Source organism: Magnolia sinica, unplaced genomic scaffold, assembly GCF_029962835.1.
Source record: "Magnolia sinica isolate HGM2019 unplaced genomic scaffold, MsV1 ctg360, whole genome shotgun sequence".
Taxonomy (NCBI): Eukaryota; Viridiplantae; Streptophyta; class Magnoliopsida; order Magnoliales; family Magnoliaceae; genus Magnolia; species Magnolia sinica.
The window spans coordinates 104,152-118,098 of NW_026682820.1; the positions used below are offsets into that span (position 1 = coordinate 104,152).

The following is a 13,947-nucleotide window of genomic DNA, read 5'->3' on the forward strand; positions in this document are numbered from 1 at the left end:
CAAAAGCTGGTGTTTGGATGGTTCATGGTCTATATTATATATAAGCGATGTAGTGTTTGACTAATTTTACCCTCGCAATTAGTTTTCTCCAAATAGATAACTTTGAATATTCGAAGGACATGTGAAGACATTGTAAATGAAGTTGGGGGTATTTTTTTAAAAAAAAAAAAAAAAAGTGATTGACATTCGATTTACAATTCAGACTTTACCTTTAAAATCCCAGAAACGACTTAGATTTTATTCGGAAAAAGCAAGCAGCCATCGGCAAATTTTACTCACATAATTAATTCCAATGGTGAGAATTGCATGACATGAAAAGTATTTTTTACCGAAGGAAGTGACAATTTTGTACTTAACAACTCATCATCTCCTACTTTTAAACCTTTCTAAAAGTTCGATGACTTTCTCTTTCCTCAATTGGACTCTCTTTCCCCCCTTTCTTCCTTCCTCTCTCCAACTATGCAGCACATGTCATGCACCCTATTACTATAATCTCAAGTTATTATGCATGTATAATTAATTACTTTCTTAATTTCTAACAACCTAATTAGAATTATAATCTTAATTCATTCATAGGTAACTCCGTGAGCCTCTCTCTCTCTCCCAGCCATCTCTCACACTCTCCCCTCATCTCTTCCAGCTTCATCTCAAAAGTAGCAACCAAAGGTAGACCACATATCATTTATAGTCGAAATCTATTACACAACCTCCATTATAATCAATATGCGTTGTTCATCTTCATGCCCATGATAGAATGGTTATGGTAATCGTTTTTAGTGACATTTAAAAGGGATTGTCAAATAAAGGTGGGAACAAATCGAAATGATATTGAATATCAATAGTTTGATTGGGCTGAAATTAGAAATGGATTGTCTAATTGGGGCATGTTGGAAGATCACAATTCGATTAGACCGATATTTAAGTTGAATGATTTAATTTGAATGACACTAAAGGTCAATGTTGTCAAATCGCATATGTAATTGCATACGTAATCAGATATGTAATGCACATTATATATTTAATTACTTACTATATTATGTTTACATAAATTTTAACAAAATAATCAACAAGCAACATTAAGAGAGAATTAATTATTAAAAAATTCATAGAAATTTTATTGATAAGTAGATAACTTAAACAACTTACAACTTAATGTACAAATACAATTTACAAAAAACAAGCACAACTTACAAAATATAAATAAATAAACACGCTAACATAGGACACTAATATAATAATACAAATACAATTTACAATTTACAAAAAACGAGCACAACTTACAAAATATAAATAAATAAACACGCTAACATAGGACACTAATATAATAATACTAAATACATTGATTGTTGCTATTGTGGCATCTGATTACTGTTATCATCATTATCAGAGTCGTATCCTTCTTGGATGTATACTTCATCCTCTTCTGTTCCTTCATTATCGGTTCCCACTAGTACTCCATTTACATCTAATGGTTGATCTTGATCATCTTCTTCTTCTATCTCCTCAATCGCATCTACCACCTGCCTTTGAATGCTACTGCTCCCCCTCAACAAAATTATGGATCACTTCTACCTTTGTCCAATTGACAAAACTAAAGAATATGGTCGGATTAAAGGTACAGGCAACTGAAAAAAATGGAGATGACATTTGGTTGTCTCATCTCTTATTTATAATATCTAAAATGAGCCTATAATCATTCATTATAGTTAAAGTGATCCATAATTTTGTTTCTAGCTCTCTCCATCGCATAATAGATGTAACCCATTCGTGGCTTCTCATCTCCGGCTATCAATCATAAAACGGTCACTAAGGGTTCCAATGATTTTAGTCAAGTTAGCACTTGTGTCCAAAAAGATTATGAAAGGATGGTTTGTTGAATTAACTTCGCTTAGGACAACCTCTCTTTTACCAAGGCCCATCATTCCAGTTAGTTGACACTACAAAGCTTCTAAGCTCGGCTTTCTTTAAATACAACATTTGTAATGTTAAGAAGGTTACTGCAAATTGGGTGATAGTTGGGCAAAGCAAGTTATACCTAATGTGTTTTTCTCATTTAATGAAGAAGAATGATATGTTTATATATACACACCATAATTCTTCTAACTCTAGTGATCACTTTAATGTACAATCTACCTATATCTATGAACATTAGATCCATACAATGTATCACACGATGGGTTCAAAATAAACAGTGCCACTTCTCCATAAGAACGCAACTAACGGCTATATATAAGGTTGTGTTGTCTATGATAACTTGGACAATGCATTCCTCTCTTACTACCTCAACCACACTATCTAATAATTTGAACAAATAGTCGGCTATGTGGAAATGAACTGATGCATCCATGAACTCTAGAAACATTATCCCATTCAGACAAATTCACTAGAAAATTTATTAGAGTTCGATCAAATTTATCGCTTCATCCATTGACCAGAAGAGTACAATCATATGTTTTCCATGCTTCTTTATATTCCGCTATGAAGCTTCTAGTAAAATCAAAGTCATTTTTTAAGTATATTTCCTTCAAGATGTAAAGGAGGCTTAAGCTCAGATCCAAATTGACCAATTGCTTCCACCATAACCTTGAAACTTTTTAACTTAACAATGTTAAAAGTAACACCATCTTGGTACAACTACTTAGCGATATATTGAATTGTAGTTTTTCTTTTACCTTTTTCTTTTTTGTTTATGTCAGTTTTCCAAAGTGGTTTGTGCAATCATTTGCAACTACCCATTTGGTCGACCACATCCTCAGGATGTAGCCTACACCACCTATCATAAGCCTATGCCCACGAGCTCTTTTGGCGGCCGGTGGTATAGATCGCCTGATCGCCGGGGGGGGGGGTTTCAACCATATCAACAATATTGATATTCTCATATACTCTTCTCGAAGTATGGCACTATCGTGTTTTCTTTTTTTATAGTTTATTCATGTACTCTATGATTTTCTTTTGAATTTTGAAGTAATGTTGGACATACTCTTGCATTTGATCCTGGCATATGTGTAAGGTTTTTGCTTGTGTAGTGTAATGTCACCGGTACTTATAAACCCACATATCACACACAATACAATAGTGCATGTACTTCTAACCTAGGTCATTCGATTTGGGTTTCAAAGAGGAAGATTTGGAAGAAGAATGCATGATCTTGTACACTTGTAAAGGCTCAAGAGTTATAACTATAAAGACTAGAGAGACTTGCACACTTACATTTGTAGATACTAGAGAGAGTTACACACTTAACACTTGTAGAGGTTAGAGAGTTACACACTTACACTTATAGAGACTACAGAGAGAGAGAGAGAGAGAGAGAGAGAGAGAGAGAGAGAGAGAGAGAGAGAGAGAGAGAGAGAGAGAGAGAGAGAGAGAAGACTTAAGTTCTAATCTTCTTGAATCTTGAATCTTAAACTTGTGTTGTTCTTGTATAGTTATACTTTTGCGGTTGTACATTCTAAGTTGTAACTTGTAGTTGTAGGCTTGCTTGTACACTTGTAGCTTGTTCTTATAAGTTAATTTACAAGTTGTAAGTTCACTTGACTCCTCTCTTGAGTCTTGAAAAAAAAAAGGTTGAAAGAGAGAGTAAGTAAAAAAGAATGAATGGAGCATGAAACTATGAGAGAAAAATAAATAAGAATGAATGATGAATCTAGGTCTAAGAATGAGAATATGAGATTATATGAGAATAAGTGAGTGAGATATTATGATTTATGAGAGAATGTGAGATATTACAAAAAATAATCCAAGTCTTAGAATGAGTGAGAAAAAGGGAGAATGAATGAAAGAATGTAAGAGAGAGAGAGAGAGAGAGAGAGAGAGAGAGAGAGAGAGAGAGATGAGGATGAATCAACGAATGAATGACAAATAAAAGGAAAAGAATAACAATAAATGAATATTACTAAATGAATTGAATGAATGAATGAGAACTAAAACTATAAAAGAAATAGGAAGAACCGAAAAAGAAATAAAATGATCTCGAATGATGGTATTCTTGAATCTTGATCTTTGAATACTTCAACTTTAAACTTCAAATTCAAAGTTCGAACTTAGATGATATTCTTAAATCTTGATCTTGAATGGGAAATGAAAAGTAAATGTAATAGAGAAACTTGAAGTCTTGGAACTCAAAAGAGTTGTAGTCTTGTAGAGAGGTTAGATTAAGAGAGAGTAAAAGAGAAAAAAGTGAGAGATTGTAAGCTTTAGAGAAGAGAATAGTGAAAATGGAGGAATTTGAGTGCCTATTTATAGAAAAAGTGACTGAAATCCAAAAAAAAAAAAAAAAAAAAAAGGAAGAAGAAGAAGGAAAAAAAAAAAAGAAGAAGAAGGGTATTTGGAAAAAAAGGAAAAAGAAGAAGTCCCAATGGTCATATTTTTGACCGTTGGGCACTATGCAATCGCATGCTCGCATATACAATCACATAGTACTCGTATTTAAGAATATGCAATAGGATACATACTATGTGATCGCATTTGACAACGTTGTCAAAGATGAACGGTCTTATTTTTCAAAATTGAAGATGAATGGTCCAATTGAGGCAACATTAAAGTTCAATAATCCGAATGGAGCACTATCAAAGACGAACAGTTCAGTTGGGCCATCAGAAATAAGTTGGGGCACAATCCTTAAGCAACTAGCTCCGAGAGGACTGGAATTACAGATGAATGGTCTAGTCAGGTTGATATTGGAGATCAACTGTTCAATTAGAGATGGATATTGAAGATCAACCACAAGATTAAATCCAATTACAATGATATCAAAGATGAACAGTTGGTTTGGCAAATATTGAAAAAAAAAAAAAAAAAAAAGAGGGTCTTGTTACACTGAAATCTAGATCAACAACCTGATTGAGCCAAAGTTAGAGATGAATGGTCTGATTTGGCCTATATTGAAGATCAAGGGCCCAACTAGACCATTGTTGAAGATGAATGGTCTAATTAAGTAATGTTAAAAACAAACACTCTGACTCTACAAGTATCAATGATTAACTGTCAGATTTAGCTAAAATTGGAGATGAATTGTATAATTGGTTGAATGAAAATGAACGGTCTAACTGGACTCATTTTAAAGGTCAACATTATCATTTGAACTGATATCAAAGATAAGCTATCTGATTGGGCCAAAATTGAAGAGGAAGAGTTCTATCAACATGAGATCATTGACTAATGGTCTGATTGAGCTGATATTGAAGATAATAGTATGATTGGTCAATTATAAAAGATAAGCTATCAAATTCGACCAAAATTAAAGATGATTGGTACTGAAGATCAATGGTATGATTTGTGAATATCAACATATGATTTGACTAATATCAGATGAGTGGGCTAATTTGGCTAGAATTCGGAGATGAAAGGTGTGACTAATATTGAAGGCCAATGGTTCCATAGGGCAGATATTGAGGATCAATGGTATGATTGGACAAATATCAAAGATGAATGGTCAGCTTGAGCCAAAATTGGAGATGAACAGTCCAATTGGGCCGATATTGATGATCAACAATCCAGTTGGGTGGATATTAAAGATCAACGGTATGATTGGAATGCTAACAATTTGGACATCTAAATTGACCAAAATTGAAAGTAATGGTACGATTGGTTCGATATTGAAGATCAACTGTCTAATTGGTTGTAGATTAAAGGTCAATGGTATGATTTCACTGATATCAAAGATGAATGGTTTGATTTGACTGATATCAAAGATGAATGGTATGATTAGACTATATTTGGAGTTGAACGGTTTGATTGGGGATGTTATGATCAACAATCTACTTGGGTTAATACCAAAGATGAATGGACTGATTAGAGTGATACTAAAGCCTATAGCTCTTATGTGAATGATATTAAAGATCAATTGCCTCACTAAACCAAAATTAAACATCAACAAACTAGAAGCGTCCAGTTTGTTTGGTCCCAATTAGGATACAAATGGTCTAACCGAGCTGTATACATATCGATAGTATGATTGAGCGAATGTTAAAGATACTCATTTCGATAGTATGATTGAGCAAATAATAAAGATCGACGGTTAGATTGTAATGATATTAAAGTACAATTGTTTGATTGGGACAAAATTGGAGATAAATGGTTCAATTGGGCCAAGATAGAATATTAATAACTAGGTTAAATCAGATTGAATATTAATAGATAGGTTGAATCAAGCAATTCATCTACAATTCCATCCTAATCGGACCATTAATCTTCGATATTGGTACAATTGGACCATTTAACTCCATTTTTTACCTAACTTGACTAGTGATCTTAAATCTTGTTAGAATAAGAACAATCAACTGATCCAATCAGACTGCCCATCTTCATTATCGGCCTAAAAAACCATTTTTAATCTCATACTATTTAACCATCCAATAAATGGAGGGGTATGCATCAACGATAGCCCCATGGAGGATCCTAGCAATATATAGGTATGATTTTACTACAATGGATCGTGGTTAGTAATCTAACAGAATGGGTGTGTAAATAAAAGAGGAGATCACCGTCTTCTTCCCCGCAATAGCCCTTGAATCCACAAGGAGAGAAAATCTAGAGAGAGAGAGAAATAAAATTAATATTATTAATGAAAAGTGTTGCTTACCATGTATCTAAATGGGCTTGTATAAGCAAAGACGGCTTAGTATTCATAGAGAAGTAGCCCTCAATTTGCAGTTACGTTTCTTCCAAATTCAACTTGAAGGTAAAGTAATCAGACTTTTGGAGCCAAGAACCTTGATATGAATGATAAGGAACGAAATTGCAATTTGATTTTTCCCTCTATCAAACTAATAATTGAAATTCACTTTGATGGTGCATACAAACTCACCATTTGGAATGCTTAGACTACAATCCTTGGCACAAACAAAGCCTAGAGGACCAGTCTATCTGTCACATTGCATTATATATTGAAAAAACATAATTCGTTTGTCATCTTTTTCCCTAAGTTTTCAGACCACTATCTTTGACACGTAACACACATGTAAGAGGTCCAACCTGATTCCAGATGACCTTGGATGGGCCATAGGCTAAAATCACACTAATCGGAAAACCTCAAACGTCAGCATCATTTTTTTAAAATTTTATTTTGAGAAAAAAATGCACCAATTTAATTTTGGTTTGACTTGTTTTTAACTATTCATTTCCTTTCCTCAACACTCCTCCATTCAAGGTTTGCTTAGTGATTAGTTTGGTTATTGTATGTGTGGGACACATGTACAAACAAGGTTCTGATAACTTGAGGGAAAAGAATGAAAGAAATAGCATAGCTTTTACATATTTATATTTCAAAATAAAAAGGAAAGCAGCTTAAAGTCAATGATTTTTTATTTTTTTAATGACTGTGTCACAAGCTTTTCAAATTTCTGGGCTGTTTAAGGCCAACCCAGGCGAGTCAACTCAGCCTGTTTTTTCTTAAACTCTGATTCAATGTTGTTGGTGTTTGTTTGGTATTCCTCCTGCATTGCTTATGGTGTCTCTTTGTCAAAATAGGTGGCCCCGGATGTAATGAAAGACTTGGCAGTTTCAGCATGCATGGGAATCACGAATTGCCTGTGGGTTCCTCTTCAACATCACATGGGCTATCTTATAGATTTCAAGAGCAATATTGCGGGTTTGAGGAGCCATGCAAATGAGCTAGCGATAAGGAAAACAGACATTGAAAAACGAGTGGTCGTAGGTCAAGCAAATGGTGAAGTGACCATTGAAGAAGTTCGAGGGTGGCTAGCAAGAGCAGATAGCATGGAAGAAGATGCAAAGATGTTAGAGGAGGAGGCAGGAGTAAACAAGAGATGGCTGAAGGGGTGGTGTCCAAATTGGATTTGGCATTATGAGTTAAGCAAGAAAGAAAAATTGAAGTTATATGCTATTGTTAGTTACTATGGTAAAGGGGTTTTGAAAAGGTGACCATGGCCCCACCCTGTTCAATTGTAGACATTTACCATGCCCCGCCAATCAAGGGTCTAGAATCAGCCAAATTATCTATGAAGAGAATTCTCGATGCTTTAAATGATGAAAAAATCAGGGTTATTGGCATATATGGCATGCGGGGAGTAGGAAAAACTACCCTCGTGAGAAATGTGAACAACCATCTAAAAGGGACACTAAATTTCAGTAGAGTCATAATGGTGGCAGTGTCCAAGGAAGTGGACCTGAAAAGGGTCCAAAATGACATTGCAAAGCGATTGGGCCTGGATCTCAAGGACGAAAGCGTATCTCGTAAAGCGACTCAACTCATGAAGAGACTGATGGAAGAGGAGAAGTTCCTCATCATCTTTGACGATCTATGGGCTAGAATCGAGCAGGCCAATGTGGGTATTCCTTCTAGTGAGCACCACAAAGCTTTTAAGATCATATTCACTTCACGGAGTGAAGATGTTTGCAGAAAAATGGAGGCCGACTTCAAGATCAGGGTGGAACTGCTCTCCAAAGACGAGTCGTGGAAATTGTTTAAAGCGAAAGCAGGCAAGGTTGTTGATTATCCTACATTGCATACTGTGGCAGAGATGGTTGCTAATGAATGTCGTGGTCTGCCATTGGCAATTGTGACAGCTGGAAGGGCGTTGAATGATGAGAAGAGCTTCAGAGTGTGGAATCATGCATTGTCGGAATTGAAGAAGTCCGCCCCTAAGAACATCAGAGGCATGGAGCAAGAGGTGTATCGATCCCTAAAATTAAGCTACGATCATTTGCAAACTGAGGAGTTAAAGTTGTGCTTCTTGTTTTGTAGTCTGTTTCCAGAAGACTACGAAATTGATGCAGATCAAATGATTAGATGTTGGATGGGTGAAGGGTTTCTAGAGGATGTTGAAACATTGGAGGAAGTTCTGAACAAGGGACATACATTGGTTGAAAAAATCAAAGCTGCATGCTTGTTATTAGATTGTGACAAAGAAGGGTATGTAATGATGCACGACATAGTTCGAGACATGGCCATTTCAATTGTGTCTAATGATGATTCCTATAAATTCTTTGTCAGAGTGGGATTGGCATTGAAAGAATGGCCAAAAGTGGACCGGTGGGAAGAATACAAGAGGATTTCGGTGATGCAAAACGAGATCGAAATGCTACCTGAGAGGTTGGAATGTCCTGAACTGTTAACGTTGATGATGCAGGAAAATGACAATTTTAGCAAAATACCAGATCGGTTCTTTGAAGGTGCAAAATCACTTCGTGTTTTGGACCTTGGTAGAACTTTTATCACGCGACTGCCATCATCAATGTCATATTTGTTGAATCTACGGGAACTTTGCCTACAAGGATGCTTGCATTTGGAAATAAAAGGTTTGTCACCACTCAGGTCACTGAAAGGACTTGAATCTCTTTATCTTTCACGAAGCGCAATCAGCGAATTGCCAGCTGGAATAGGTGAATTGGCCAATTTAAGGCGTTTGGACCTATCCTTCAATCCGAGCCTTAAAATTCTGCCAGCAAATGTAATAACGAAGCTGACTCGTCTGGAAGAACTAAAGATGGTCTTAAGCTTTACAGGGTGGGAAGCTGCAGGGACAAGAAGGTGGGGCAAAAGCAATGCTTCTTTAGCCGAAGTCGCATCTTTGAGACAGCTGAGTTGTTTGTGCCTTGACATAGTAGAAGCAGGCAGTTTTCAGCAAGATATCATATCTAAATCTTGGGAAAAATTGGAGAGGTTTTGCTTCCGAATAGATCAGTTAGAGTATGATTCTAATGTCTTTGATGACTTGAGAAGTCACCGTCGAATGATGATCATTGATGGTCACAAGTCCGTACCTCAATGGGCTAAGATTTTGTTCCCAAGAACAACCTTCCCACAGCTATATTATCGTAAGGGCCTAACAACAATCTCTGGACTAGATACAGATAAGACAGTGGCGGTCAGTTTTGAAAGTTTAGAATATCTTGAAATCTATAAATGCCTAGAGATGGAATACGTGCTAGATGGAGAGGGCACCACGGAGAATATGTTACAAAATTTGTAACATTTGAGCTCCATTTTCTTCAAAAGCTAAAGCAGATTGTCTTTGATGACGAATCTCTTCCAGAAAGAACGTTTCAAAATCTAAGGTACGTCAAAGTGGTGGAATGCGACAAGATGAACAATGTATTCACATCCAGTTTATTGCAATGTTTGCAAAATCTAACCAACCTAGAGGTGTATAACTGTGGAAAAATGGAGTATGTGCTTATGGGTGCAACAGTAGGGTCACGACAGGAAAATATGCTTCCGAAACTCAAAACTATGCATCTTGAGGGTCTACCGAAGCTGAGAAGTATCTGGATGGGATCAGTTGCACCGCTCCAAAATGTCTGATGCTTGAGCTTTGTTAAATGTAATGCATTGAAAGTGGCCCTCTCATCGACTCTAGCAAAGGGGCTACCTAATATGGTAGAGTTTCATGTACACAATTGTGATGGAGTTGAGGTGATAATATCCCAAGCAGATGGGGTGGTCGATAAGGGAATGCTGCCCCATTTAACATTCTTGGAGTTACGTGGCCTGCCGAAACTGGGACATATATGTGAAGGGGTGTTGGACTGGCAATCATTGGAAGAGATCGCAGTGAAAGAGTGTTTAAGTTTGAAGAAGCTCCTCCTGGATGCACGAAGTGCGCCCTGCTTACGGTGGGTCAGAGGAACAAAGAGGTGGTGGGATGGGCTGGAATGGGCCAAAGAGCATGCCAAGGCCCACTTTCAGCCAATGTTTAGAGACGTCGACATCCATCCTCGAGCATTTCACGGGCTTTGCTACTACTTCCTACCGGACGAAGTGAGTGGTATGGTACAAACCACAATGGTCTAGTTATAAAGAATATGGGCTTGATCACCCCACCTGGGATTATGTTCAACCCCATCTACAAACACTAAGTTGGCGCATGTTATAAGCATCCAAGTTGTTCATTATGTGGACCCTGCTGTGTACATCCCATTGCTAAAAAATTTGGCAACTTCACTCATCAGATCTGCTATAATACACAAAACAAATTAGATATGCTTCCATACACTATGGCATGCCTGATCAATGGTCCAACCTGATTTGTGGGCCAGGGAATCAACACGGTGGGGTCAGCTTGGGAATTTACAAATATGCCGAATTGGCATGTACATACAGTGTGGTTGGGTCGGGCTATTCTCCTAGGCGGCATTAGAAAGCCTCTTTAGAACATGTAATAATGACTGTTATTTTTTAGATAGAATATATATGGAAAGATTCTAATGTAACATATCCCTTAGACTTATAAATGTAATTTCTGTCATTATTTGTTCTTCTTGTTATTTATTATACTTGTTATTCTACTGTAGTTGTATCTCAGATTGAATTTAGATGATATATTCTTATATTGTCCTACTAAATAGAGTTCCATTTAGGAATTAGAGGTTGGTTGCTCTACCATTGTTGTTCATGAGAATTTGGTGAAACTAGCTGCATGTGATGCCCACTGTAGAGTGTGTATGGCATCCAACCCATCTAATAGGGTTCCCACACCTGAAAATGGGGCAAACCAAAAAACAGGCCAATCCAATCATCAAGTAAGCCACACTATAAAAACAATGGACAACCACCAAAAACATATAAGTTTTATGGACATACGAATAAGTTGTATATGAATTTGTTTCAGATGTATAGGAATATGTTTTACATGTGTATGAAAAAGAGTTGTAGGTTAAGCTTAATCTACAACAATTGTAGATGACCCGGCCTCCTGGAATAAATGCTATAAACAAAAAAGTAACTTTGGAAATTAATATGCCATGGAATATTATTTAGAAAATGGGAGAAATATCCATGAGTGTCTGGATATACGTCTGAGAACTCGAAAATGGATCGGCCAAGTGAACTCGACTCCACTAGATTTCCCTGTAGCTCAAGGAAAACTCATTTGCTAATGACTTAGTCAAAACTCTATTGACTAGGTTGACTCGACTCAACAAAACTCGATAAAACTCAAACTTCCCAAGACTCCAAAATATTTTTATGAATTTTAAATCTTAAATATAACCAACTCAAGACTTAACATCATCAAAGCCTTATCCAAACTAATTGGGGTCACCTGCATGAATCCTTTTGTGCAATTTCACTCTATCAATGGCCATAACTTCAATTAGACCATAAGTCATTAAGTCTTTTATTATTACTTACACCCACATACTTTTGGGCCTTCCCCTTGCCCTTTTAGAGCCTTCAACTCACATGAACTCAATCCTTCTAACTGGCATAGTTCTTGGTCTCCATTGCGCATGACCAAACCATTTGAGTCTACCATACCTCATCTTGTTCCCTAATGGTCTTACGCCTAAATTCCCCCAAATGCATTCATTTCTACTTCTATTCTTGTCTTGCCACGGATCCATCTCACCATCCTCCTTTCAGCAACACTCATCCTATGGACATGTTGTCCCTTAACTGCCCAACCTTCGGTCCCACAACGCATGGCTGGTCTTATAGCCATCTTACAAAATTTCCCTTTTACTTTAAGTGGTATATGACTATCACATAAAACTCTAGCGGCGCATCTCCATTTCTTCCACCCAACTTGAATTTTGTGGGCGAAACTCAAAACTATGCATCTTGAGGGTCTACCGAAGCTGAGAAGTATCTGGATGGGATTGATTGCACCGCTCCAAAATGTCCAATGCTTGAGCTTTGTTAAATGTAATGCATTGAAAGTGGTATGTATCAGGAAGCCACCCAAACATTTGTGGGAAAAGAGTGATCGAGATGATTGAGAGGAAGTTAGCCTCCTGGAAGCGTCACTTCCTTTCCTTGGGGGGCCGACTAACTCTTATTAAGGCGGCTATGGCCAATGTCTGTGTATTTTATGTCTCTATTCAAATGTCCCAAAGTAGTGGTGAATAGTGGTGAATAGGCTCGAAAAACTGAGACAGGAGTTTCTGTGGAAAGGGGCTAGTGAAGGAAAGAAGTTCCATCTTCTCGGATGGGAAGAGGTCTTCAAACCATTTAAGAAGGGGGGTGTTGGCATTAATCCTTTAAGAGACATGAACACTGATTTGCTTGGAAAATGAATTCGGAGGTTTGGAGCCGAGACGGGTAGGCTTTGGAAGGAGTTGATCGCCTCTAAGTACACTACTTATGAGGGCGACTTGTTTGTCAAGCATTCCTCTCACTACAAAGCCTCTACCTTTTGGAAAGCAGTGACGTCTACTGAATCCATTGTTTGTCAAGGTGTCACAAACAAACACACATTCAAAAGTGATTAAGGGGCCTCTAATTGAATTATAGGAAAAATCAAAGGAACGGTTACAAGGAAAGTAGTTCGAAAACTTACTTTAGAATCCGATTGCGAATAGTGACAACCACAAATCTCACGATGCCAATTGCCTCCTCCTAGAACTGAATTCGTTGATGCTACAGTGGAACAAAGTCCTCTGGTTTGGGCAAAATGTCGAACACGTTGCAGGCGGTTTCTCGTGCATTGCTACGTCCCTACCACTCTATCTATATATCTATCGATTGCCCATTCATAGATTTCGCAAAGAATAAGAAGAAAAGAAAAAAGAAATGCTGACCTCTGATCTTCCTCAAAACGCATCTTAAGGACGTTCCCCCCTTCCTCGCCATTCCCTGTCACGTGCGCCTTACGCGAAGCTCTCAAGGAAAAGCAACAGAAGCCGTCCATCTTTTCGGCACTTGCTTGGGTTCTTCCGGATTTGTGCCAATCAGACGAGCGCACAGGAAGCGACTTGCCAGTAACCTAAAGCTCCATGGGGCCCACCGTCATGTTTGTGTTGGATGCACTCCGTCCATCCATGTCCCCAGCTGATTTCAAGAGATGAACACAAACACGAGGGAGACGCAAAACTCAAGTGCGCCACACCACAGTAAACGGTAGGTATTGAGTTACTCAAGTACGCTCTTATCGTACTGAGGAAACTCAGTTGGGCCCACCTTGAATGTATGTGGTCTATCCACTCCGTCCATCCATTTTTTTTCATCTAATTTAAGCGGTTGAGCGCAAAATTGAAGAATATCAA

General features: G+C 37.5%; 1 protein-coding gene across 1 annotated transcript; it reads left to right on the top strand.

Annotated features, from left to right (window-relative positions):
* Positions 1-7,886: 7,886 nt before the first annotated feature.
* Positions 7,887-10,873, top strand: LOC131236313 (probable disease resistance protein At4g27220). The gene is made up of 2 exons (XM_058233423.1): positions 7,887-9,929; positions 9,971-10,873. The coding sequence occupies exons 1-2, from the start codon at positions 7,887-7,889 to the stop codon at positions 10,265-10,267; spliced, it is 2,340 nt and encodes a 779-aa protein (XP_058089406.1). The 3' UTR covers positions 10,268-10,873.
* Positions 10,874-13,947: the final 3,074 nt, after the last annotated feature.